Raw genomic sequence first — 27,294 nt, forward strand, 5'->3', positions numbered from 1 at the left:
GAAATGTCTTTATTTTATAGCTCTATGCACCAAATAATTGTATTTTGGGTAACTTAAGATCACAGGTGGCCATCATGAATGTGAGGTGAGCTAAGCTCCCATTCAAAAGCACCACCACCCATTCAGCAATACCTTGGAAGACAGAAACAACATTCAAAGGGATCTTGATAGGCTGGAGCACTGCACTGAAAACAACAGAATGAAATTTATTTTAGGGATAAGTGCAAAGTTCTACACTTAGGAAAAATGCACAGTTATAAGATGGGGGATGTTTGACTCAGCAATACTATATGCAAGAAGGATCTTGGGATTGTTGTTGATCACAAGCTGAATATGAGCCATCAATGCGATGTGGCTGCAAAAAAGACAAATGCTGTTTTAGGCTGCATTAAGAAACGTATAGTTTCCAAATCGCATGAAGTATTAGTTCCCCTCTTTCAGCAATGGTTAGGTCACATCTTGAGTACTGCGTCCAGTTCTGGACACCGCACTTTAAGAAGGATGCAGACAAACTGGAACAGGTTCAGAGGAGGGCAACATGGATGATCAGGGGACTGGAAACAAAGCCCTGTGAGGAGAGACTGAAAGAACTGGATATGTTCAGTCTTGAGAAGAGTGAGAGGAGATATGATAGCACTCTCCAAGTACATGAAAGTTTGTCACACAGAGGAGGGCCAGGATCTCTTCTCGATCGTCCCACAGTGCAGGACACAGAATAACGGGCTCAGGTTGTAAGAAGCCAGATTTCGAGGGAACATCAGAAAAAACTTCCTAACTGTTAAGAGCAGTACAACAATGATACCAGTTACCTAGGAGGTGTTGGGCTGTCCAGCACTGGAGGCCTTCTAGAGGCAGCTGGACAGCCACCTCTCAGGTATGCTTTAAGTTGGACTCCTGCATTGAGCAGGGGGTTGGACTCGATGGCCTTATAGGCCCCTTCCGACTCTACGATTCTGTGATTCTATGGGCGCACAGTGGTATGGTATCACTGCATGTACTGAGAAGCAGGACGTTGTGCTGAGGGCATGCTCCCATCATCTCTGTGTGGACAGCATGTGCCAGACTTCCCAGGGATGCTATAGGCACATCTGCCATTTTTATATTGCTTTGGTATTTTCTGCTTGTGAGTTTTTCCCTTCCCCTTCCAGGCTATGCATCCATTGGGTACATTCTGCTGGCACAGCAATGGTATATCTCTGTTGTCTTTAAAATGCAAGTATAGGATTGGTCTGGAAAGATGTCTCCAGAATGTCAGTGTTTTGCAGTAGAGATTCAAGTCTATAGTAGGAACCTAGGAAGCTGCCTGAGTCAGACCATTGGTCCATCTAGCTCAGTATTGTGTACACTCACTGGCAGCGCCTCTCCAGAGTTTCAGGCGGACATCTCTCCCAGCCCTTCCTGGAGATGCCAGGAATTGAATCTGGGAGCTCCTGCATGCAAAGCAGGGGCTCTGCTACTGAGCCACAGCCCTTCCCTAAAGGAAACTTTCATGCTAGCGTTCCACACATGCGGGAGATATCCAGTCATGCAATTTTCTTACATAGTGCTAAAGCAGGGGTAGACAATGTGGCACCTCCAAGATGTTTTGGACTGCAACTCCCATCATCCCTGACCATTAGGCATGGGGTTGGCTAGAGCTGATGGGAATTGTAGTCCACAACATTGAGAGGGCCCTGTGTTGGCTATCCTTGGTCTATAGTGGTACCATCTAGGAAGGGCATCTCCAGAGTTTCAGACAGGAGCCCCTCTCAGCCCTACTTAAAGATGCTGCGGGTCAGACCTGGGACCTTCTGCATGCAAAGCAGATGCTCTGCCACTGAGGTACTGGGAAATGTAGGCCTTTCCAAAGTGGTGGATATCTTTGCGGGCGTATTCTGCAACATGTCATTGACGCAATCGTGCATTAGTGGTAGATTTAGACTGGACCATCCACAGATCATTCTGCGTTATTAGTTGTTCTGCAATGCTTCCTCAGTGTTACCACATTATTGCTATCTGGAGGGGCACTCTGCCACTATAGCACAACAAAAAATGGGACAACCGTGCCCCCCCCAAATATTTGTGGTATAAAAAAGTTATAGGACTTGAGCAATAAGCTATAGGACATGCACCAAAGCACCATGTCTTGCCCTTAAAGTTTTGCAGGCACACGTTGTATTGAAAGCAGGAGCGTGCATCACTGCCCTGATACCATCATTAGCACAAATCATCAGGAACTGACAATGAAAAAGATGTCTGAAGGTACCCTTAGGTTTGTGCAATTACAGCGGATTAAAGCACTCTTGTTACTCTAGTGCAACAAATCCACTTTAAAAACAAACAGACTTTTTGCTGGAGTGAAGGGGAAATACACCAAAAAGTGTGGAATGGACAAATGATAAATGGGAAGACATATAAAGACCACGTCCGCCCCATTCAAGTCAGGATGAATGCTGGATAAAAAGGTCATCTGGAGGAAGCCTAACAGTGTCCCTCCCCGCAAAAAAAAAAAAAGGTTGTGGAGAGGAGAAGCAGAAATGGTGGAGATCCTGAATATAACCACAACATTTACTATATTATATAGGCTGGTTTGAGAGACACGCAAAGCAGCAAGAGGAATACTGGATTAGATTTTGTTTCTTCAGTAGAAACTACCCCCTGTAAAATCACTCTTCTCAGAAGAAACAAATATTCATCACTGATGTTTAGCTGCCATCTGGTGGGTATTAAGAACACCCACAAAATATATATCTTGGGAAGAAAGAGTGGGATATAAATTTAATAATAAATAATAATAAATTACTGATGAAAAAAATAGGTGGATTGTCATCACTAGCATAACAGCACAATCCTATCCTTGTCTATTCAGAAATAAGACCCATTCTCAGTTTCATGGGCCTTACTCACAGGTATGTGTGTATAGGACTGCAGCCGTCATTGCTTTTAATAATTCCACAAATTCAAGCAGGGTGGATCTACCAAAATATATTGGCTATGAGAGGCCTGAATTTCCAAATTCAGAGGCAGTATACCTGTTAAAATAAGACACAAGCAACAAAGAGTAGCTATCATCTTCATACTTGTGAGGTTCCCAGAGACATCTGCTGGCTGGTTTTGGAAACAGAATGAAAGACTAAATGGAGATTTGATCTGATCTAGAAAGGCCATCTGTATGGGTGATACCAACTGCAAGACTTGTGAATCTTTTTAAGTTGGCATTCTTACCTTCACAATATACTTCCTTTGGGCAAATTCTAGCAAAGATGCCAATGTGGTGTAGTGGTTAGAGGGTTGGACTAGGATCTGGGAGACCAGAGTTCAAATCCCTACTCAGCCATAAAGCCCACTGGGTGACTTTGGGCCAGGCATCAACTCTTAGCCTAATATACCTCACAGGGTTGTTGCGATGATAATATAGAGAGAGTAGACCCATGCACGCCACCTTCAGCTTCTTAGAGGAAAGGTGGGATATAAATGCAATAAATAAACAAATACAGCACACACACCCCAAGAGCTGCTTTGCCGTGTTGTGTTTTTTTTAACACAAAACATGTTTTTATTACTTTTTTATCTATACAAACTGTAATCAACCACAGAAAATCATTTGAAAACTATTTTTTTTATAAATCCAAACATTGTATGTACTTCAGTGACTCCATGCTCACAACCCCTTACATTATTTATTTATTGCATTTATATACCACTTTTCAGGTGGACCTCACAAAGCAGTTTCCATAAAATTATTACAACAATAATAATGATTTTTTGTTACAATAAAATGGGAAAGACAGCTTGTTTAAGAAGAATCTGTTATGGCTTCTTCTCTTCTCTCCTCTCGGATCAAGATGGTTCTACTGCAGATGCCCCTGTGGTTACCACAGCATGGAGCCAACTACCCCTCCCTCAATTGTGGGCACAGATCAGCCCAGAAAGATTTGTGGTGGCTGGGTAGGACAATCCCAGAATACCCCTTACTTATATATACACTAGGAATTGCATCCATGTGTCAACCACTTGGCATGTTCTAAAGAGCAGCCAGTGATTGTGGGTATGAGGGTTGTCTATCTGAGGGGAACTGAAGTCATTTTTTAATACAGCACTTCTTTTGGATGCCTCCTTGATTTTATTCTCCATCTCAAGATCACCCTCCACATTTTGGTTAGTGAGACGGTAGCATGTTCCTGCCTACGCCATACTACCCTGATCACGCCTGATCTCATCAGCTAAGCAGGGACAGGCCTGGTTAGTACTTCGATGGGAGACTGCCTGGGAATACCGGGTGCTGTAGGCTTAGAGTAAGGCAATGGTAAACAGCCTCTGAATGCCTCTTACCATGAAAACCCTATGAATATATATATTTTTTAAAAGAAGATTCATAGGGTTGCCATAAGTCGTAATCGACTTGAAGGCATATAACAACAGCATGTTCCTAATACTAAATTACTCTTGGGGCCCAGTTATCACCAACCCACAGCAATTCCATGGACAAATCTGCCCCTACTGGGATTTTTTGTTTGTTGGACTTTGCAAAGCGACATCACCTTCGTTACGCCCTTCCCTCTCCTTCCTAGAATTTGTATCCAGAGATAACCATGTCTCACTGGTTCTCTCCATTCCACCAGGTTTCCATGATGCACACTCAATCTATGCCATCTTCTACGGTCAAGCACTCCAGCTCACCTATCCTGCTTGGAGAGTTCGAGCATTAGCAATATAAACTCCTATACACGGTGTGTGTCTCCAAACGTCTGGCATGTGTGTTTTACCCTACGGTGCGTTGGCCTCTCTGAATTATTATCATGCTCATTTTGCTCTCCAGACCTGCTAATGGAGATCCTTTTCACTGGAGGTTGAACCTTCTTTATGTAAATTGTACGCTCTGTCTCTGAAGCTCAGCTCAGCTAAAAGATCCCTGAAGAGCCTTTCTGCACCAAGACATGTGCTTTGAGAAAATGAAGCAAGCTCGTGGCTGCCCTCTAGTAACCAAAGTAAGAAATTATCCCTTCATCTCCCAACCACTGTAGCCGTGCGATGACAAAAACACCCCCCTCTTTTTCTTTACCGTCCCCTACAAATCCAGCCCTATTGTTTTACTGTGCATGGGTGTCAGAGCACGTTGTCTCACACGACTACCAGAAAAAGCATCGAGACCAACAATAGCTTTGGTATGCCCGTCTATCAACAATAATATAATGTAATCGACCAGTGTATATAGGGCTTTGCAAAGAAAGAGACCACGGGTCACCGCCCCAAGAAGCTTACAGTGTAAAGAAAAAGACACGAGAGATTCTTATTATTTCAATAGTATTTTTTCTATTTATAGGGCTGCAATCCTAACCTAATAGAGAAAGTCCCATTGTAGTGAATAGGACTTGTTCTGAGAAGACGGTTAGGTTTGCACTGCAAAATCAATTAACTCATGTGCACCACAGTCCTAGCGATGTTTACGAAGCCCCATTGCGTCCAATAGACCTTACTCCCTCGTAAGTGCCTATTTCGCACAAAACCTCTCCGATCTCCCCAACCCAAGCAGCTCACACGTGCTTCTCCTACATCAAATAAGACAGACTTTCCTTTCTGCAATGATGCTCCACCCTTCTCGACACTACGTCAAATCAGAACGTTCCTCTTCCCTCAATGCCAGCTTCCCTTCTCTGGTTGAGCGTCTGATTGGGTATACGCCACCCAATATCCGCTTCCGATTGGACCAGAGGAAAAGCGACTCAATCAAAGGGTCGGCCTGAAGAACTTTTGGCTTGATTGGCGGGGCTGCTAGCCAGTTAGTGCAGTTGCACGACAGGCAAGCCGCTCCTTCGGAGAAGCGCTTTTCGTTTGCCTTTCCTGCCTGCAAAGAAGATGTTTGACGTCACGTCCCAGATGAAGCTCTGATGCGTGGTGAGTTTTTAGGCTGCGGTGCTATACCCACTTTCCCAGGAGTAACCTGCATTGAACTCAGTGGGGCTTGTTTCTGAGCAGACACGTCTAGGATCCCCCAGTTAGGGTGCATACACGCTATGCCTTTAAAGCACATCCAAAACACATTTCCTCCGCCCCCCCCCCAAAAAATCCTGGGAACTATAGTTTAAGGGTTCTGGAAACTAGCTTTGTGAGGGATAAAACTACAGTTCCCAGGATTCTTAAACTATAGCTGCTTTAAAGGTGTACGCGGCGTTAGTGGGACTCTGGCGGCAATAATGGATTGGACAGAGATATAGTAGAAGTGGAAGGGGGTTGATTGATAATACTTTTAGTTCACATGGGGCTGGGAAATTGCCTTCCCCCCCCTCAAAGAATCCTAATTTCCAGTTTTCATTTTTTTTAAAAAATAAATTTCTAGTATTTATAGGATCTGAGATATGAAGCAAACCGTTCTCATTCGTTTAATGAGCAACTAGCCTGCTTCCACCGTTCTCTTATGTTTGGAATATTTACTTACCACCACCATCACCCCCAAAACCGGAAGAAATCCTGCAGGTGCCCATGCTTTTAGAAGTGAGACTATTGTGGCTGTGTGGTTTGTGTATGGTTTGGAATGCCTGATGTCATCTGCATTTGATTTTCTTTTGTACCTGTGCCTTAAAGTTTTGTCTTTGGAACTGGAGTAGGTGTGTTGGAAGATAGGGTAAAGGAAGCTGCATTATCCCTGATTCAGACTATTTCTGCACCTAGCCCAGTACTGTCTACTCTGACTGGCAGCAACTGTCCTGGGGCCCAGGGCGGCAGAGGTCCTTCCCGTCACCTGATTCCTACTCCTTTTAATCAGAGATGCCTGGGATTGAACTTGGTTCCTTTTGTGTCCAAAGCATGCATTCTACCGCAGAGCTATAGGGCCTTCCTGACTACTGGCTGGGTCGAGCACTAGCTCAACTTCTAACAAGAGGTGCGCTGATGCTGAAGGCTGCCTAAAAATTGTGGCCTCTCGCCCCCAAATTGTGGCAACTTGCAGTCACTAATGATAGGAGGAAGGTATACTGCACCTGCCTAAAGGCAAACTGTTCACATTTGGGAAGTTGGTTTTGGCAGAGCAGGTTTTGGAGACAGAGCCCACATTCAAAGTGAGCGCTGCTGTCTGTGCAGGAAAAGCACAGACTCTATAAATAGACACTGGCATGATCTTCACACACACAATGGTGTATATGTGCTTTTAATTCCCAACCAATAATACAACTGGTAAATTATTGTTTTTATTATTCTTATTTATTAGACTTGTCAGTTGCTTGTTACCTAAAGGTCTCCAAGTAGCATAACAACCTATTTAAAAACATGTTGTTGTTGTTATGTGCCTTCAAGTCAATTACGACTTATGGCAACCCTATGAATCAGCAACCTCCGGTAGCATCTGTTATAAACCACCCTCTTCAGATCTTTTTTTTTTTTTTTTTTTTTATATAGTTTTTATTCAAATTTTTCCAAAAAACAAACAAAACAAAGTAAGAAAAAACATAACAATACTACAACAAAAAATAAAAATAAAATGGTTGACTTCCGATTTGTCACAGATCAGCTATAAGTATATAATATACATCAAACCTGTCCCTTAATATGTACATACAGAATCCCTTTTCTCCATAAGCTGTCTTAATTAATCATCAAATCCCAGTATCATCATTTTATTTTGATCTTTCGACAAAAAGTCTAAGAGAGGCTTCCAATCCTTAAGGAATGTATCTGTCGATTTTTCTCTAAGTAAACACGTCAATTTATCCATTTCTACTAAGTCCATTAATTTCAGTAGCCATTCTTCCATTGTTGGTATTAATTCCATTTTCCACTTTTGTGCATATAATAATCTTGCTGCCGTAATCATATATAATAATATTCTTCCATATTTCTTTTCTATTTGTTTATCCATAAAACCCAGTAAAAAAAATTCTGGTTTTGACTGAATATTTATCTTTAAAATTTTTTGCATCTTCCTACCTATCTGTGCCCAGAATAATTTCGCCTTTTTACATGACCACCACATATGATAAAAAGATCCTTCTTGTTGTTTACATTTCCAACAAACATTAGAGACATTACTATACATTTTTGACAGCTTTTCTGGAGTCATGTACCAACGGTACATCATTTTATAAAAATTTTCTTTAAGATTATAACATAATGTAAATTTCAAGCCTTTTTTCCACATATTTTCCCATTGATCCATTTGTATGTTATGACCAAAATTTTTTGCCCACTTTACCATGCACTCTTTTACTTGTTCTTCCTCCATATCCATTTTCAATAAAAGTTTATACATTTTTGCAATTATGTTTTCATCATTTGTATACAAACCTATTTCAAAATCAGATTTACTTATTTCAAACCCATACATTTTCTTGTCCATTTTATATCTTTCTAACAATTGTAAATAGGCAAACCAATGAAAACTATATCCTTCCTTTATCAATTGTTCTCTCTCTTTCATTGTGTATTCTCCATGTACATTTTCTAATAGTTCTTGATAAGTTAACCATTTCTCTTTTCCAGACATTTCTCTTCTATAAAACGCTTCTTGACTTGAGACACATAATGGTATTTTCGAATAAAACCTTGGTTTGTATCTATTCCATATTTTCAACAGAGAACGTCTTATAAAATGATTGTTAAAGTCTACGTTTACTTTTACTTTGTCATACCATAGATATCCATGCCATCCCCACTTCAGATTGTGGCCCTCCAAATCCAATAGTCTTTTATTCCTCAATAAGATCCATTCCTTTATCCAGACTAAACAGCAGGCAGCAAAATAAAGTCTCAAATTTGGTAATCCCAGTCCTCCTCTTTCTTTAGCGTCTTGAAGTAATTTAAATTTAACTCTTGGTTTTTTTCCTTGCCATACAAATTTAGAAATATCTTTTTGCCATTGTTTAAAAGGTAAATCAGAGGATATTACAGGTATTGTTTGAAACAAAAACATCATTCTCGGTAATACATTCATTTTTATCACAGATATTCTACCCATTAATGACAGTTGTAGTTTATCCCATCTTAGCAAGTCTTTCTTAATCTCTGTCCATAATTTTTCGTAATTATTATGAAACAGCTTTGAGTTTTTATTTGTCATGATGATGCCTAGATATTTCAACTTTTTTTCTATTGTAAAATCTGTCTTGTCCATTAACTCTTTCTGTTCCCTTAAAGTTAAATTTTTCACCAACATCTTTGTTTTTTGATTGTTGATCTTAAATCCTGCTAACGGTCCAAATTCTTTTAATTTATCCATCAATATATGAATTCCTTCCAAAGGGTTTTCTAGTACAATTATCAAATCATCAGCAAATGCTCTCAATTTATATTCTTCTTTTTTTATTTTTAATCCCGAAATCCTTTTATCTTGCCTTATATCTCTAAGCAGCACTTCTAAAACCAGAATAAATAAAAGGGGAGATAATGGACATCCCTGTCTTGTACCCTTTTGTATTTCACATGAATCCGTTAAGTCTCCATTAACAATTATCTGGGCCTTCTGTGATGTATAAATCGATCTGATCCATTTTATAAAGTTGTCTCCAAAATCCATTTGCTCCAAAACCTGGAACATAAATTTCCAATTCAAATTATCAAATGCTTTTTCAGCATCTAAAAAAATCAAAGCTGCTTGTTTATCATTTCGTTGTTCTAAATATTCCAACACATTCAAAACATTCCTGACGTTGTCACGTAATTGTCTTTTAGGTAAAAACCCTGATTGATCTTCCTGAATAAATTGTTGCAATATTATTTTCAATCTTTCAGCCAAAATCATTGTAAAAATTTTATAGTCATTATTCAGTAGAGATATTGGCCGATAATTTTTTGTTTTAGTTAAATCTTGGTCCTCTTTAGGTATTAATGTTATATTAGCATTTTTCCAACTATCCGGTATCTTTCCCTCTTGCAAAATAGAATTCATTGTAGACTGTAAGGGTAGCAAGAGTTCTTCCTCCAAACATTTATAATACATTGCAGATAGCCCATCTGGTCCTGGCGCCTTTCCTAATTTAATTTTATTTATAGCTTCAGATATCTCTCTTGACGTAATAGGGCCATTAATAACTTGTCTCTGAAAATCTGTAATTTTCGGCAAATTCTGTTTAGATAAATACTCTTCTATTTTTTCAGATGGAATTTCTTGACACTTATACAATGTTGAGTAATATTGATGAAAAATCTTTTTGATTTTTACATTATCTGTCAGCGTCTCATCTCCTTCTTGTATCTTTAAAATAATATTTTTTTGACGTTCTTTTCTTAATTTATATGCTAACCATTTCCCAGGTTTATTTGCAAATTCAAAAGTCCTTTGTTTAGCAAAATTTAATTTCCTTTCAATTTCTCTAACTGTCAACATTGATACTTGCTTCTGTAACATTTTAATTTGATTTACAATAGAAACTTTAGCTGGATTCTTTTTCAATTCTTCCTCTTTTTGTTTTATTTCTTCCAAAATTAATTGCATTTTCTGTTGTTTCTTTTTTTTAAATTCAGAATTACATTTAATAAAGTATCCCCTCATAAATGCCTTACTCGTATCCCAAACAATATTTTCACTTGTTCCTTTATATAAATTATATTCAAAGAACTCCTTTAATTTCTTCTTACATTCTTGTACTACTTTATCATTCTGTAATAAAGATTCATTTAGTCTCCATCTAAATCCAAGATTTTTTTTTTTTAAAGTTAATATCACAGGATTGTGGTCCGAAAAAGTTTTTGGTAATATATCCATTTTAAAAATATCCTTCGCTAAAATTTTTGACATCCAAATCATATCAATCCTCGAAAATGTTTTATGTCTTTCTGAAAAATAAGTAAATTCCTTTGCGTTATCATTTATATATCTCCAGGTATCCACCAATTCTAAATGTTCCATGAGTTCAAAACAAATCTTCGGTAATTTACCTTGTGTCTCTTTGATATTTTTTTCAGAAAGCCTATCAATTTTTGGTGAGATTACCCCATTCCAGTCACCCATGACACACCAATGCTCATATGAAAACTCTGACAATTTTTCCATAAGTCCTGTATAAAACCTTGTTTTATCTTCATTGGGGGCATAAATACCCACTATCAAAATGTTTGTACCTTGTAAAGTAATTTCAACCCCCACAAATCTACCACTATCGTCCAATAATACCAATTTAGGAAGCAATTGTGGGTTAATATAGAGAACAACTCCATTTTTTTTTTTTGGTCCAGCTGAAATAAATTCTTCACCCAAATTTTTACAAATCAAATATTTGGAATCTTTCTTCTGAATATGAGTTTCTTGTAGACAAATTATATCCAATTTTAATTTTTTCAAATAATGAAACACTTTCTTTCTCTTCTGCGCCGTGTTGGCTCCATTTATATTCCAAGTTAGGTATTTGTAATCCATCATTAAGCGTGTATTTTAAAATTTGCCTGATGCTCCTTTTGATCCATCATCTTCCTTCCCCTCCTCTGCATATCCTTGTTGACTTTGTTTCCCAGGAACTATATCCATATCTTTGAGTTTATCTTCTTCCATATCTTTTGAAGCTTTTCTCAAGAAGTCCCTTGCTTTTTGAACAGTATTCAGTCTGTATTTCTGTTGTCTGAATGTAAAAATCACTCCTTCTGGAACGTCCCACCTAAATTGAATTTTGCATTGCTTAAGTTTTTCTGTAAGGAAAGCATATTCTTTTCTCTTACGTAAAAGTCTAATAGGAATTTCCTTCATCACCAGTATTTCCTTACCATCAATTTTAAAGGTATATTTAAAGTGTTGCTGTAAAACCATATCTCTGGTCGTCTTCTTTACGAAATGAACAAGCACATCTCTTGGAATTTTTTTCATTGTTGCATATCTGGAGTTAATTCTATAAACTTTGTCTATTTCAAATTCCATCCTATCTTCATTCAAGTCCAGAAATTTTACTAAAGCATTAACAATTTTATCTCTAATGTCTTCACCTGTTTCCTCAGGGATTGCACGGAATCTCAAACAATGCTCTTTATTTCTCATTTCAGTCACAGCTAAATAGTCCAAATTTTTTTCTAGTTCCAGATTTGGTATATCTGTTCTATTCTCCAAGGTTTGTACCTTTTCTTTAGTATTTTTTGCATCTTCCTTTATTTGCCCAATTGTCCCTTTAATCTCATCCACTTGTGTTTTAATATAGTCTTTTATATCTGTCAATTCAGTTTTCATTTCCTGTTTCATTTCCTGTTTTATAGCATTAATCCCTTCCATTATTTTTTGAAACATTTCTGGGGGTATATCCTCTTCCTGTGTATCAATAGAACCTCTTCGCCCCTGGGCCTTGGTTGTTTTTTTAGTTGTCATTTTCAAAAAGAGGCCTTTAATTTCTAATATTAATCACTGTTTCAGAACCTAAGGGCAGTCTATTTCTTTTCTTTTTTTTCCCTCCACCAAAAAGAAGAGTTAATATTCCAGGCCTATTATTGAAATCCAGCCAGCACAACACAGTCCTTATCTGCTTCCAAGAATGCAAAACAATTCTGGTTGCCAAGACTAAACAATTAGTAGCATATACGAGCAGCGGATTCATCCAACAAGAAATAGTCCAAAGAGAAAAATAGTCCAAAATATAATAATTACCTCTCATCCGTTTTTAAACTTTAAAAGTCCAAATTCAAGCCAGCTTTTTGTCGTAAAAAAAGTATATAAGTTGTTTATATTTTCTTTCTTCCTTAATTATATTTAAAAGAGAAAAAGTATGACTCACCCAGGTTTCTCAATTGCTGATTCATAAACAAATCCCTTTTATTGCAGTAATTTAAGCCGAATGATAAGGTTTAGGCAGAAGTGGGCTCGCTGGTTAAGAACGTTTTTTTTTTGAGAGAAGAAAAAACGCTTCGCTTTATTCCAGTTCAGCTTGCGTGGAATTCCTGACTCCGTCTTCAGCCGATCGGCTTGCCTTCTTATCTCAGGAATTTCCTGATCAATTCCAGCCGCCGACAGCTCAACGAAGTCTTGTGGAAGATCTGATCGGTTCTCCTATACCTTGGAGAACATTTAAGCCAGTCCAAGATTCCTCTTGGCTGGCTTTTAACCTGAAAAAAGCTTCCTCTGAGGCAGAGCTCCCTCAGAGACAACCACCAGCCAGCACCACTTCCCGGAAGTCCCACCCTCTTCAGATCTTGTACAGGTCTGTGGATCAGTCCATCTCTTGTTTGGCCTTCCTCTTTTTCTACTCCCTTCGTTTTTCCCAGAATTACTGTCTTTTCTAGTGAATCGTGTCTTCTCATGATGTGTCCAAAGTATAACCTCAGTTTCATCATTTTAGTGTCTAATGATAGTTCTGCTTTAATTTGCTCTAACACCCAATTATTTGTCTTTTTCGCAGTCCATGGTACGCGCAAAGCTCTCCTCCAACACCTCATTTCAAATGGGTTGATTTTTCTGTTATCCGCTTTTTTTATTGTGCCATTCATTATGCCATTAACAAGCCCATACAAAACATTAATAAATGTATTCAAAATGCCTACAATTCATTGAAAATATATCTTATACACACTCTTCCCAGCCATGCCTCTTCTCTGCTGGTGGGCCTCCCAGAGGCATCTAGTTGGCTGCTGGTGGAAATGGGACATAGGCCTTTGTTCTGGTCCAGTAAGGGCTCCTCTTATGTTAGATCAGAGGTGAGGAATTTTTTTTCAGCCTAAGGGCCACATTCCCATATAGGCAATCTTCCAGGGGCCACATGCCAGTGGTGGGCAGGGCCGGAAGTAAAAGAGGCTCAGAGCAATGAATGTTAAATTTACTTTTGTACAGTAGGCTTGCTTCTACACACGCTCACACCTCCTTCTCTGTCCATCCATCCTGGCAAGAAGGAAGCATGATCAGAGTTCAAGGATGCATCCTAGCCTGGCAAAAGCACTCGGGGAGGATGCAAATGCGGGCTGGTGAGGAGTGTGGGCTGTGGAGAGTCTTGAGGGCCATAGAGAGGTGTAGAGGGCCGCATTTAGACCCTTAGCCTGAGGTTCCCCATACCTATGTTAGTTACATCATTCAGGGAAGGCAGACTCCTCCTTATTCCGTGATTCAGGAATGTCTTTATTTTTCAGGTGAATTATACATATGAAATTATCGCAGAACGGCTTTTCAAATATCCTGCTGTCTCATAATTTAATTTTGAATGCATCCAAGAACTTTCAACCTTGCTACAAACTTTGCTCCTCCCCCTGACATTTCTCTCCCCCTTACTAAAACCTGCTGTTTATTTTGTTTTGTTTCCATATTCTACACTGTTCAGAGAAACGTCCATATATATAATTTGTGACCCAGCGACTCTGAAGATGGCTTCGTTAAAGCTGCTGCCACAGGATCCAGAAGATGAAAGCACCCAGAGGTGCCGACTGGGGCCTGCTGCTTTCTCTGCCCTGGGCGCCACGCTGGGCTCCCCGGTTAGGATCACCCTACCCGCCGGCAGCTGTCTGTGTACTGCCTGGCCTAGGCATGATCTGGCTGATGGCTACTTGCAGGTTGATCTGAAATGCAGAACTCGGGGTTTAAAGGAGAGCCAGCTCCAAAATCTCACTGTGACCATGGACCACTTAAAGCTGCTGCCCTGTTGCAAGCTAAAAAGAGTGACTGTTAAAGTTGTCTTTAAAAACCGTGCCTTGAAAAAATCCATTCCTCAAGCCATGCAGCAGGAAGTGGTCAAAGAGCTACTGAGAAAGGCCTGCATTGCCCATCAACACGTTGTTACCTTCAGCCCAATAGTGGCCAATCCAGTGGCATGCGTTGAAATATTGTCCACGGAGCCTGCCACTACAGAAGAAGCTGGCTTGATTACCCTCCAAACCAACGTAATCATTAAAGAGGCAGTCACACTAGACTGGCATAACCGTTTAATAGAGGATGGTGCAAAACTCCTGGTGGCCGGAATGGACGATGCCAGCAACTCCTTAAAAGAGTTGATTGACTTGCCGTTACGCTTTCCAAAAACCTTCCAGAAGCTTGGCCTTTCTGTTCCCAGAGGAGTGCTTTTGGTTGGGCCTCCGGGAGTGGGTAAAACCCTTCTGGTGAAAGCAGTCACCAGGGAAGTAGGTGCCTGCCTGCTTTGCATCAACGGTCCTGTTATCTATGGTTCGAGGCCTGGCGAAAGTGAGGAAAACTTGCGACAAGTGTTTGAACAAGCGAGAGAATCGTCTAGTGAGGGCCCAACAGTTCTCTTTATCGATGAGATTGATTCATTGTGCCCGAAGCGGGGCAGTTCGAGTAACACCCCAGAAAATCGACTGGTGGCTCAGTTATTAACTCTTATAGATGGCATTGGTGAAGCACAGGAAATGGTGATTGTCGCAGCAACAAACAGGCCCGATGCCCTAGACCCTGCCCTGAGAAGGCCAGGTAGAATTGACCGTGAGGTGATTATAAATTGTGTCTTAATTTGTTACTTCTGATTGCTGCTTAGTGATTCACCTTTGGGGGAAATGAGTGGGGGAACTCTGTCAGAAAACTTGGGACTTCTACTGTCTTTCCTCAAAAGACTGTAGAACAGTAGTTCCTGTGAGAGAATTCTTTTGTCACTTAGCCCATTCTCAGAGCACATTTCGCAAACTTATTTCGCTGCAAGTGGCAACAGTATGAAAGTGGTTTATTTATTTATGGTTAAATGTATATCATGCCCTTCCTCCCAGAAGAAGCCCACGGCAGCAAACAAAAACACTCTAAAACATCTTAAAAACAGACTTTAAAATATATTAAAACAAAACATCTTGAAAAACATATTAAAACAAAACATCTTTTTTTAAAAAACAGCTTTAAAAACACCTTAAAAAGCAATTCCAAAACAGATGCAGACTGGAATAACGTTTCTACTTAAAAGGCTTGTTGAAAGAGGAAGATTGAAACAGATTTAAATGTTCAGTTGCAGTCCTGCCGCAGAGTTGCATGGTGTGCAACTAGCATGATGGAAAATGGGATGATAAATAATTTCCCCCAGGTGCTCACACATAGGGGTTCCTTCGCATATTGTGTTCAACATGTGGACATTGGAGGGTGGGGCTAGCCCGGAGACACAACTTTGTGGGTGGGGCCAGGAGTGCACACGCCTCCACACTTCTTCAAACCATGAGTGTCTTTCACATGAGTAATACTTGAATAGGGCTGATATGTGCGAGAGTCATATCAAGGCAAGTGCAGTGGTTCTTTTTAATGGGAATGTGCTGAATCTCAAGCTCACTTGGAAGCTATTCCCTCTGAACTGAAAATGTGGCCCCTGTTACTTGGGTGGTAGAAAAACATTCAGAATACGCTCAAGAGTTTAAGTTTCATTCATACCATCTAGCACAGGATGGGGAGATGTTGCTGGAGTACAGTTCCTATCAGCCCTAGTCAGCATGGCCGATAACAAGGGATGATTCCTGCATTGAGCAGGGGGTTGGACTTAATGGCCTTATAGGCCCCTTCCAACTCTATGATTCTATGATGGGAGTTGGAGTCCTGCAGCATCTGTAGGGCTGGAGGTTATCTGTCCCTGATCTAGCACTTAGTCCTGGCACTCAAAATAAGTCAGTAAGTGAAATTTGCTTCAGATAAGCCCTGACTCGCTTATGGTTAAACCAGTGGTTGTGAATTGTCAGGATACAGAAAGATGCCCACACATTTCTTTTTTTTTGTCCTTTTTCTTAGGTTATCATTGGGACCCCAACCATTAAGCAAAGGTGGTCTATTCTGCAGTTGATTACTGCTAGCATGCCTGTGTCAAACGATGTTAATTTGCTTGAACTGGCAGAAATAACAACCGGCTTTGTTGGAGCTGACCTTACAGCGCTCTGCAGAGAGGCTGCGATGCTGGCTGTCTTTCGTACCTCTTCAGTAAGAAACTATTTCAGACATCAACCCCAGATCTTTTCATTCATTATGCTTTTGTCCATCGTTGCACTTTCCTTTTCGCTCTGCTTTGCTTTAAATGCTCAGCCGTTTTTGGTCCCGTTTTGGCATCAAATAAGCGTGTGTGGGTTGGCATGAATTGCTGGGTTGGGCCAGCACAACATCACAGCTTTGTGGACTTGTGTCAGTTGCACCTGTGCAATGGCGTATCTGCGTCAATGCTTCTCCAGTGGCTTTAGCCATCATTTCTAGATAGCGTAACAACAATGCACAAAGCTGAGATGCAGAAGAGACAAAGGTGGTGAGAGGGCTGTAAATAACTTGTTTGTCCATCACAGAGTTGGCAACGCTGACCCAGCTCTACATGCCCGATACGCATCGTTCCCTCTATTTGTTAGGTTCAGACAGTGAGTGCCATTAACTCATGTTACCAAATAGCATCATTCACACTCAAGAAGGAGGTATCAACCGGCTAGTGGCCGTGGATGCTGGTCCATTAGGGTAGGTGGGGCACACCTCAGTCTGGCCTCTTCCTTAGTCTCTGTGTTGCCATTGTAGAACTCAGCAGGGGATGAGGACGAAACCAGAATTAATTGGCTTTGGATCCACCGAATGTTGGTCAGTCTGCCTTTTGCCCTACCAGCTTTAATGGCTGCCAGCCACCACTGGCCACAGTTGCTTCCACTAGGAGGCCTCTGTAGCTGCGCTATCACGAGCTACTCTACATACTAGCGGAATTGCACGTCTCTGTAGAATCAGAGTGTTGTAAGACATTATAACCCAGACATATGAACTCACTGTTCATTGACAGGACTACTCACAAGTAAGTGACTTCACGGCTTTGGCATTAACAGCAACCCAACCTTTTATTTTTCTGCTTCTATGTGCGTTTCTTCAGGATTCAGTTAAAACCGTTTGTATGTCAGACTTCTACCAAGCATTGAAAAAGATCCAGCCGTCCTCTGTTCGAGGCGGAGTCGGGCTGACAGACTTCAAACCTGTCACCTGGGATCAGATTGGAGGTCTGGAAGACGTGAAGCTAAAGTTAAAACAGGTAGAGTTACAGAGAAGCATCTGAAAGGGCAAGTTATATCTTCGTCAGTCTCAATTTCTGCAATTCTTACTTTATCACATTTTCAGCTCTCTCACTAGGGAGCTTGGAGTGCAGTTCAGGTCCCTGTCTGATGTTAGCCCTGTAAGACAGGATAACATGTAAAATGATAGCTTGATACAGATGACCACTTAAGTCAGAGACAGGGAACCTGTGGTCCTCCAGGTGTTGCAGGATCCTGACCATTGGGCGATGCTGGCTGGGGCTGGTGGGAGTTGGAATTCAAGAACATCTGGAGAACCACATGTTCCCCATCCTGGCTTCAAAATGCTTCGCATATTTTATGAGCAGAGCTGCAAAGAAGATCAGTCTCAGTATCTCCATATGGCAGAGACACAATTTGAGCTTGGGCAGGGGGGAGAGAGACTTCCTGGCCAGACGCATTGATCAAGACCCCAACTGCTTAGCTTGAGCAAGTTGGTGACCTCATATGCCTTCAGACCATAACCTGGGACCAGATTAGAATTGTCAAAAGGAGCACAAGGCAATGCAGCTCAGTGCAGAATGCAGCTGAGGTTATTAGCCCAACATAAGAACAGCCTGTTGGATCAGGCCAGTGGCCCATCTAGTCCAGCATCCAGTGGCTAACCAGATGCCCAAGGGAAGCCGGCAAGCAGGAGCTGAGTGCAAGAGTACTCTCCCCTCCTGCAGTTTCCAGCAACTGATATTCAGAAGCATACTGGCTCTGACTATGGAGGAAGAGCACAGCAGTTGTGGCTGGTAGCCACTGATAGCCTTATCTTTCATTAATTTATCTAATCCTCTTTTAAAACCATCCAAGTTGGTGGCCATCAAAAATGAAAAGCATTGTAGTATATACAATAACACTAATATGTGTTCACATGTCTGATTATACAGGCCTTAGTTGCCCCCTTATACCATCTGGGGTCAGTGGGGTGGAGAATAAAGAGTACTTTGTGTGTGTTTAAAAATAAATAAATCTCCCATGTTTACAAAGCAGAGTGCAAGTTTAGTAAGTGAAAAGCTTAAAGGTGGCTCAAAACTGAACTGATGATTGCTTGGCAGGAAGCAGTTTCTCTTTAGATTGGGGCCTCCTGCCTGCTTCCAGTGTAATGCAGTGGGGTGACATCGTGATCTGAAGGTGTGTTGGTTTGTATGTTCTAAGGAATTAATGGAGGTTTCTGTTTCTTTATGTATTTGCAGAGCATTGAATGGCCCATAAAATTCCCAGAGGCTTTTGTTAGAATGGGGCTCGCTCGTCCAAAGGGCATCCTTTTATACGGGCCATCAGGTTGTGCCAAAACTACACTTGTAAAGGCAGCAGCCACAAGCTGCCACTGTTCCTTTCTGTCTGTCAGCAGTGCTGACCTCTTCTCACCTTATGTTGGAGACTCAGAGAAGATTTTGTCTCAGGTTTGGTTTTCATTCTCAAAATCCATTGTCTTTGGATGGAAGGGGAACACATTATGAGCTGGTTCAGACTTAACAATCTTGGTCTAATAACCCACAGTAGATCCTGGTTTTATATTGTGGTTGGAAAGTCTGAGATTAAACTATAGTTTCCTGGTTTAGGTGTAACAGGACGCTGTGGTTTAATAAACCCTGGATATTTTCAGTTAGAGTGTCTAAGAGAACGGAGCAGAAGAGAATATGCAAGATTCATTCTCTGTCTAATGACCTATGCTTTATTACACCAATATTGTTGCATCTGAACAATGGGCTGTATTCAGCTAAGTCCTACTTGTAGTACACCCATTGAAATTAATGAACCTAAGTCAATCATGTCTATTAACATCAGCGGATCTACCTTGAGTACGACTAGTAGTGAGGACTGCCCTATATAATTATGTCTATACTTTATTAAGAGCGACAGTCTCATTGTTTATACATCATAACGAGTCAAGCCATGCTAATTACAGTACTTTGCAACTTGATGCTAAATTTTTATATTGAGTCATTTCTCCATTTGTCTCTTGGTGTGGCAAGGCTGACCTTTCATGTAGCTAAAATGTAGCTTCAGTAAGTACAAAGATGATTTGCATTTTGTTTGAATTTTGAAAAATATTTTGACTTCATCAAAAATGTGGAACAAAATGTTCATTTATTTTCAATTTGACTAAGATCATGTGTATTCATGGATATACTGTATGATTCCACCCTCATTTTTCCTTCTTCAAGGTATTTCGTCAAGCAAGGACCAATACTCCAGCAATAGTATTCCTGGATGAAATTGATTCTATCCTGGGATCTCGGTCAGTTGGTAAAACTGGGCATGGTGTCCAGGAACGAGTTCTATCTGTGCTCCTTAATGAATTGGATGGCATTGGACTGAAGTTAACTGAAAGACGAGGAAATAAAGCAGAACTGGAAAATGACAGTAGAGAACAAACAGAAAATGATAAAAAGGTATTCTCATAATGAGGTTGAAGTATCTTTGTTTTTAATCATTTTGCTTAGTCAGAAGACGGAGGAAGAAAAAAGGGGGGCAGTTTTAAACTACTCCTTCTTACTATTTGGCCTTACGTATTATACATACATTTCAACAAATCTTAAGCATATTCTAAGCAATATAAGCAGATGTAAAGGATTTCAGCACATTTTATGCATATTTCAAGCCATTATCTGGGCTGGCCCATTACACAGCACTGCAGCAGCTGGACAAATTAACTTGTTGGAACAGTATTAGGTTCATAAGCCAATTTTGTATATATTAAGTAGCTCTTTTTTTTCTTTTGAAAACTTTTTCTTTTGGGTTTCTGTAAGTTATTATTCTTGAATGTGTTTTCCCTTACTATTCAATAAATACCAATGCTAGCAAAATGAAACCTGTTAGATTTTAACAGATAAATATATGGAAGAAATATTGCAAAGAGGTATCTCTGGAACCTCTTCCTTGCATGACTTTGATAGGTTTGCTTACTTTGCGTTTTGTTATGTCTTCAAAAGATGTCATCTGCATAAACTACAGCAGTGGTTATCTCAGGCTGAGTTTTAATTCTGATGAATTCTGTATCTAGAACAAATTTGCTTTCCTGTGGTACCCCATAGCAGGGATTGGGAAACAAATGGCCGGCCAGCCGGCCCCTGCCTGCTTGGCCAGTGGTCAAAGATGGTGCGAGTTGTAGTTCAACAACATCTGGAGGACTAGAGGTTCTCAGTCTATGCTTTGTAGCCTTATCACGCTGAACAATCTTATACATAGAAAGGGGAGGATAAACTGTTTTGTTACTAACAGTACAATCCTATATCTGTCTACCCCAAAGCAGGTTGGATTCAGCAAGGTTTACTGCCAATACATAGGCATAGGATCACAGCCTAATTCTTTTTTCTTAGTTGACTTGATGTCTAAAGCATATCGGTTGGGTACTTGGGAGGAACAGGCAAAATACAAAGTAAATGTATGAATGATTGTTGATTAACCATTTAATTTATGCCAACTTATTAGTTGGAATTTCAGGAAGTTTTTAACAAAGATGTTGTTGTCGTCGCTGCGACAAACAGACCAGACATGTTGGATGATGCTTTGTTGCGGCCTGGACGGTTAGATAAGATCATCTATGTTCCACCTCCTGATCAGAAGGTATGGCATAAATCCAGAGGTGATTTTTAATAAACCAAGAAAATGGGTAATTCCAAGCATTCAGATTTTCCAAGCATTCAATTTCAAGGTATAAAATACCTTGAAAATGCATTTTAATAGTAGTGAGTCTCAATTTGATCATGTAAAACCTGGGTAAAACCTTAGTGGAGAACTTACAGTATAGCTTGAACGTCCAGACATAAAGCGGGCAAACCATGGTTTACAGCTGTTTGCCTGTTTTCATTTTTCATCTGCTCAGCATGCAGCTTCATAAGCTTGCTCCCAGCTCATTGGTACATCTGCCTTGTGAGGAAAAACAGTGGCTCTAACTGTGGTTTGGCAGTAGCCTATAAATTGAGATGCAACATGAATCGCAGCCAGTGGTTTACAAACCAACTTCAGGCCATGGTTTTGAGATCCTAGTTTGGCAGTCCTTAGCAAACCATTGTTTGTATTGTAAGCTAGCATAGGTTTGGGCATAATGCCAGCCCGTGGTTTGGTGCTATGTCTGAATTGGCAGGGTATGTCATTTGGTAACTAATTGTTCTTTTCTGTTTCAGAGTAGACTATGGATTTTCAAGTTGTAGTTTAATGCTGTAAAATATTGGATTTCAGACTGTGTTCCAAGGGATTCCTTAGAAACCTTTCAGGGGTTTTGTGATTTTTTTTAAAAAGATCAATAATGATGGACAAATGTCCCTGATAGGCAACTTGTCTGCCATTACTGTTTTTACCCTACAATGTACAGCTGTAGGGGAGTGTTGGAAGCTTTTAAAATGGGTTTAAAGGTTTTATTTGCACATCTCTTTCCCCCTCCCCTTCTTTTTGTATTTGTTATATGCCTTTCCTGAAATCTGGTATGATGAATGGTGGTATTAAAATGTTTAATACAAATAAAATAAAGTTCATGAGAGGCGCAGGAGGTTTAGATAGCAATCCATGTGAATTGAGAGTGCACTCCAAAATGCATTGAGCATTCTTTGCAATGCACAGAGATCTTTTAAAGCAGTAGTGGGGGGGACTCCAACTCCCATCAGCCTCTCATAGAATGGACAATGGTCAGAAATTATGCGAGTTGTAGTCCACCAACATCTGGAGCTTCACAGTCCCCCACCCCCACCTGCTTGCTTTAGAGTCCCTGGCTATTTAAAAAAAAGTGAGCCATAGATGATGTACATAAAATACTTAAAACTAGCATGCATCAGTTTAACTGTAAATTAACTAAATATGAAATACTGTGATAAACAATAAAGAGCTATGGGATTTTTTTAAAAAAAATTGGAAGATGCCAGATTTAAGTTTGCCAGCATCTGTGTTCTAATCCATTTCTCAGGTATGGTTGAGCCAGCCTTGAAATAACCCCACAAAAGTTACTGGCATACCAAAAAAAATCACTAGAGAGCATGTTGTGGTTGGTGCAGCCCTTGTGGACCAGCCTCCGCCGCTATTTAGTGGCAGTATGGATGTTGCCAAAACAGACTTTCACATCATCATAAAGGCAGGTGCTAAAGCTCTAGGACTAAACGCACGTGCAAGGTGTTCAGCCCCATTGGACACAGTGATATTTGCTTCCAAATTAGCATACATAAGATTGCAGGGCATGTTACCTAAGAGAGTACGAAGTCTGACTCTAGACAAGAAGTATTATTTATTGTAAATGATACAAATAAAAGCAGTTTTCTTAAGTTTTAAAAACATGATTAAGCTTACTTGTTCCACTGGACCTCTGGAGATCAATTGGTGCTACTCCACTATATTTTATAGGGATTTAATATTAGGTTTTTATTACTATGATGGTAATTGTTGTAGCTTTATAGAGAAATACTGTTTTAATCTTTGTATATTTCCTCAAGTGCTTTTATACTTCAGGGGAAGTCCCAAATACCTTTGAGCCTCTTTGAGTATGGGCAAGTGGCTTACAATTTTAAATTAATAATTAATTAATAATTAATTAAATTAATAATTAATGTGTGTTTACTTGGAAGTACATTCCTGTGAACTCTGCAGAGCCTGATTTTGTGAAATTGTGCACAAGATTATAGCATTAGACCTTTACAAGAGTATACAACTAACTGACCTTTCTTTTCCATTCTGCTTTAGGGGAGGCTTTCTGTTTTGAAAATCTGCACAGAAAAAATTCCACTAGATCCTGATGTATCCCTAGAGGATATAGCAGCTCATGCTGATCTGTTCTCTGGAGCTGATATTGAGAATCTTTGTAAGGAGGTAAGGCTTGTGTTCTTAATTAATCAGTGGCAAATAAGGTAAAACATAGAGAATTTTCTGAAATATTCTAATTTTTCCTAAAGGAGGAAAATGTTCATGTATGACTGAGAAAGAAGTAAAATCTCAACTTGAAATGCAATTGTGTTTGTAAGAAAGAGATAGAATCTAGAATTGTTAATCGTATATTATAGCTGTTTGATTGATTTTTGCCTTATAGACTTCAAATGAATAATTTAAGTGGCTTCTTAATTTAATTTGTATCAAATACTAAGGATGCAGTATGCCAGCAAGCTTCCTTAAGATACACTCAGAGTGTTGTATTCAACAAAGTCCTGTTCAGAGTAGACTCATTAAAATTAACATAGGTTCATTAATCATGTCTATTAACTTCAATGGGTCTACTCTGAATGGGATTAGCATTGAATACCACCCATAAGAGGCAGATATGATGGGTGAAATTCATCAAGGTCATACTCAGAATAGGCCCATTGAAACCAATGGGCAAGTAACTTAAATACACTGATTTCAGTGGATTTACTCCTACCGTGCCTGATACTGGATATCACCTCGTGTCTTCACAATCTTTCCTTCTAGCACATGGGTTAGATTAGTCTATATTTTGATTACATCCTTCCTCCAAGAAGCTCAATGTAGCACATGGTTCTTCTCACCCCTTCTTATCCTCACAACAACTCTGTGAGGTATGTAAGGCTGAAAGAGTGACTGGCACAAGGTTGCTTGGGGTCTCTGAAGTCCTGTTCTGACTGTCTGATCACTGCATCACATGTTTATTAAGTATTGTGCAATCACCTCTGGCATGACCTTGGGCATTTCACGGCTGTGGGAAACAACATTGTGAACAGTGTGAGGATTGCTACTTTCCATGGGGATGTATGTTGGCAATGTATCTTGAAGAAGCTCTCAGTCATTTGAGTTCCCATCTGTTATCATAGAAGATCCTATAAGATCATGTCAGAAGTCTTAAAACCTTCCATTGCAAGATTGTTTGTGTGGAAATAACGTAATTTTCTTTACTGGTCATGTTTGAACTAATAGCAAATATTAGGATTCCTCTTAATATTATTCTGTTAAGTGAAAGAGCTGTGAGAACATGAAATGTGTGTATCATATATAAGAATGGAAAACACACAACACAGATGTTCGCCACGTGTGTGGCATACACAATGAATGATGGTTCTGCTTTTAAACTTTTAAGTATTTTAAAGGTTGTTCAATGGTTTTAATATTTCAATAGTTTGATTATATTTTCATACAGATTTTTGTATGTTCTTAATTATGTGTACTTTTTATCTGGAAGCCGCCTTGAGTTCCAGTTTGGAAAAAGGGCAGGGTATAAATAAAGATAATAATAGTAATAAACTTCATTTATGGTGGGTTTGTTCTCCTCCCTCCCCTTTAGGCTGCTTTGCTGGCGCTGCAAGAGAACAGAGTTGAAGCAATACCTGTCAAGCACAAACATTTTGAGAAATCATTGGAGATTGTAAAACCGTCAATAACCAGCAAGGAGCTGGAATGTTATGAAAAAATGTTCAGAAATCAAGAGTGATCCTTGTGAAAAGTAAGAGAGGGGAAACTGTCGTGCACATTGGCATAACCAACTCTTGGTCAAGAATTCAAGAAATCTGCAAAGAGTAGAGAGACGGTGCGGTTATTTATTTATCTGTTGTATACATTTCTACATCACCTCTCCAAAAGTGTTCAAGATAGCTAATATGCATCCCAGGGATTCTCTTAGGACTCTAGTGGAACTTGGATCCCGTGCGATGAGGAGAGGTTTCTTGGTGGCATCACAGATGGGCGCCAGTCAGGCTGCCAGGACCAATTTCCTCTTTGTTTGGCACTAGAGAGAAGATTATACATATTACTAAAAGGCTGTAAGCGTACTTTCACAGTGGTCCCGTGGTGGTGTTTATTGTACATGTCTACTGAATGTCTATTCACCCTATATTTTTAGTTACAATACTGCAGTTATAGAGCTGACAATAGGGAAGTCAACCCTTGACTTAACCCTGAGTGTTGCCCAGGATCTGAAGTGATTATACAAGTGCTGTCAAACCACTCAGGACCACAGTGCTATTAAATTCAACATACTTCAAAATGAAAAATTGCTCCCAAGAGTCTATGACAGTCAAATTTCTCTCTTGTTTTTAACACAAAACAATTTAATTTTCTCATAATAAAGTAAAATGTGTTTGAAACAGAATACAGCTGATTTCTATCATAATATTCAATAAAAGGTGTCCAGTTTGTAATAAAGTATATGTCTTTCTTCTTTCTTTCATATGTAGCTTGTCAGTTTTCTTCTGTCTGATATAATTTTCCCTTGTCTCTAACAACTGTCTAAGGACTACAAGATTATAGTGAAATGCTGTGCATGTTTATGAGGTGAAGGGTAAAGGAGTAAATGATAAAGTGGGACATAAAGGCTTTCAGTTTGGGGGTGATTTCGGGGGCGAGGAGGCAGAAGTCCCTGTCCCTCAATATAACATAAATATGCCAAGATAGCATGTTACTCCATTTGTTTTGAACAAATAACTACAATCCCTGATGCTGGGAGGGGCCATAGCTCATTGGCAGAGCACCAGCTTTGCATGCAGAACGGTCCAAGTTCCATCCCTGGCATCTCCAGGTAGGATGGGGAGACCCCTCTCTGAAATCCTGGAGAGCCGCTCCCAATCAGTGTAGACAGTACTGAGCTAAATGGATAAATGGTCTGACTCTGTATAAGGCAGCTTTCTATGTTCTAAACGTAATCAGAAGGCAAGTTTCTTTCATTTTGGGGCATGTCTTTTTGCTAAGAGATATTGGGGAGAAAATAAAGAATGGTGCCTACTGGGAGGAAGGGCAGGATATAAATTTAATTAATAAATAAATAACAGATTACAACATTCAAACTGACTTGTTATGTCTATGGACTTGCACTAAGGACAAAGTGAATCCAAGGGCAGAGAATGAGTGTTTGGGTTTTTTTGAGCTCAGAAAAAAATGCAGGACATAGAGACATAACTGAGGCTTACAGAATCATTTCTCATATGAAGAAACTCGATAGCTTTTCTCCCTCTCTCGTATCCCTAGAACCAGGTCATCTAGTGAAGCTAGTTGGCCTGAGATTCAGAACAGACAAAAGGAAGTACTTCACATAGTACATAGTTGACTTACAGTATCTCAATGTGTAAAAACAGCCACTAACTTAAATGACTTTAAAAGAGGATTAGCTTAGGTTTATCAATAATTATTAGTCATGTATGGCTAACAAGATGAGCCACGGAAGCTATAACAGGCAAGAGTTCTTTTCTTTTGAAGAAATGGAAGTCTGATGCAAATGAGGACGAAAACTACCAATACAAATGTAAAGTTGACAATAAAGTAAGCTCAAAAAGAATTTGAGGAACACATTGCTAAAAACATTGACATACTATTTGTCTTTTCTTCTAAAGGCATAGTATTTTCCTTTTATAATACTACCCAGCCTGCCTCTCTACATACAAGATGGTTAAGTATAAATAAGCAAATATCAGGGGGAGGTTTTTTATAGGTTAAAACAAATGTCTCATGAGCAGATACTTCCTCTCCTTCCCTGTTCTGCCCCAGATCTGTTTTGGAGCAGATGTTGGCGGTGCACAG

At 39.8% G+C, this 27,294-nt stretch overlaps 1 protein-coding gene and 1 pseudogene across 3 annotated transcripts; both read left to right on the forward strand.

Annotated features, from left to right (window-relative positions):
- Nucleotides 1–4,162: 4,162 nt before the first annotated feature.
- On the forward strand, nt 4,163–4,270 carry LOC133370118 (5S ribosomal RNA; annotated as a pseudogene).
- Nucleotides 4,271–5,731: 1,461 nt separating this feature from the next.
- AFG2B (AFG2 AAA ATPase homolog B) lies at nt 5,732–25,926 on the forward strand. Of its 3 annotated transcripts, XM_061595281.1 has the most exons (9): nt 5,733–5,874; nt 14,187–15,303; nt 16,571–16,756; nt 17,670–17,825; nt 19,047–19,256; nt 20,022–20,249; nt 21,289–21,423; nt 23,524–23,649; nt 25,070–25,926. In XM_061595281.1, the coding sequence occupies exons 2-9, from the start codon at nt 14,230–14,232 to the stop codon at nt 25,214–25,216; spliced, it is 2,262 nt and encodes a 753-aa protein (XP_061451265.1). In that variant the 5' UTR covers nt 5,733–5,874; nt 14,187–14,229; the 3' UTR covers nt 25,217–25,926. The 3 variants fall into 3 exon arrangements, with proteins under 3 accessions (XP_061451267.1, XP_061451265.1, XP_061451266.1); XM_061595283.1 differs by lacking the exon at nt 19,047–19,256 and having other exon boundaries at nt 5,732–5,874; XM_061595282.1 differs by lacking the exon at nt 16,571–16,756.
- Nucleotides 25,927–27,294: the final 1,368 nt, after the last annotated feature.

Source organism: Rhineura floridana, chromosome 14 (genome assembly GCF_030035675.1).
Source record: "Rhineura floridana isolate rRhiFlo1 chromosome 14, rRhiFlo1.hap2, whole genome shotgun sequence".
In the NCBI taxonomy this organism is placed as follows: domain Eukaryota; kingdom Metazoa; phylum Chordata; class Lepidosauria; order Squamata; family Rhineuridae; genus Rhineura; species Rhineura floridana.

Excerpts from the sequence above, each read along its gene's own strand:
- AFG2B (XM_061595281.1), top strand. The coding sequence starts at position 14,230 with ATGGCTTCGTTAAAGCTGCTGCCACAGGATCCAGAAGATGAAAGCACC. Across the intron at positions 21,424-23,523 it reads TTCCACCTCCTGATCAGAAG|GGGAGGCTTTCTGTTTTGAA; the intron begins GTATGGCATAAA and ends ATTCTGCTTTAG. Across the intron at positions 23,650-25,069 it reads TTGAGAATCTTTGTAAGGAG|GCTGCTTTGCTGGCGCTGCA; the intron begins GTAAGGCTTGTG and ends CCTCCCCTTTAG.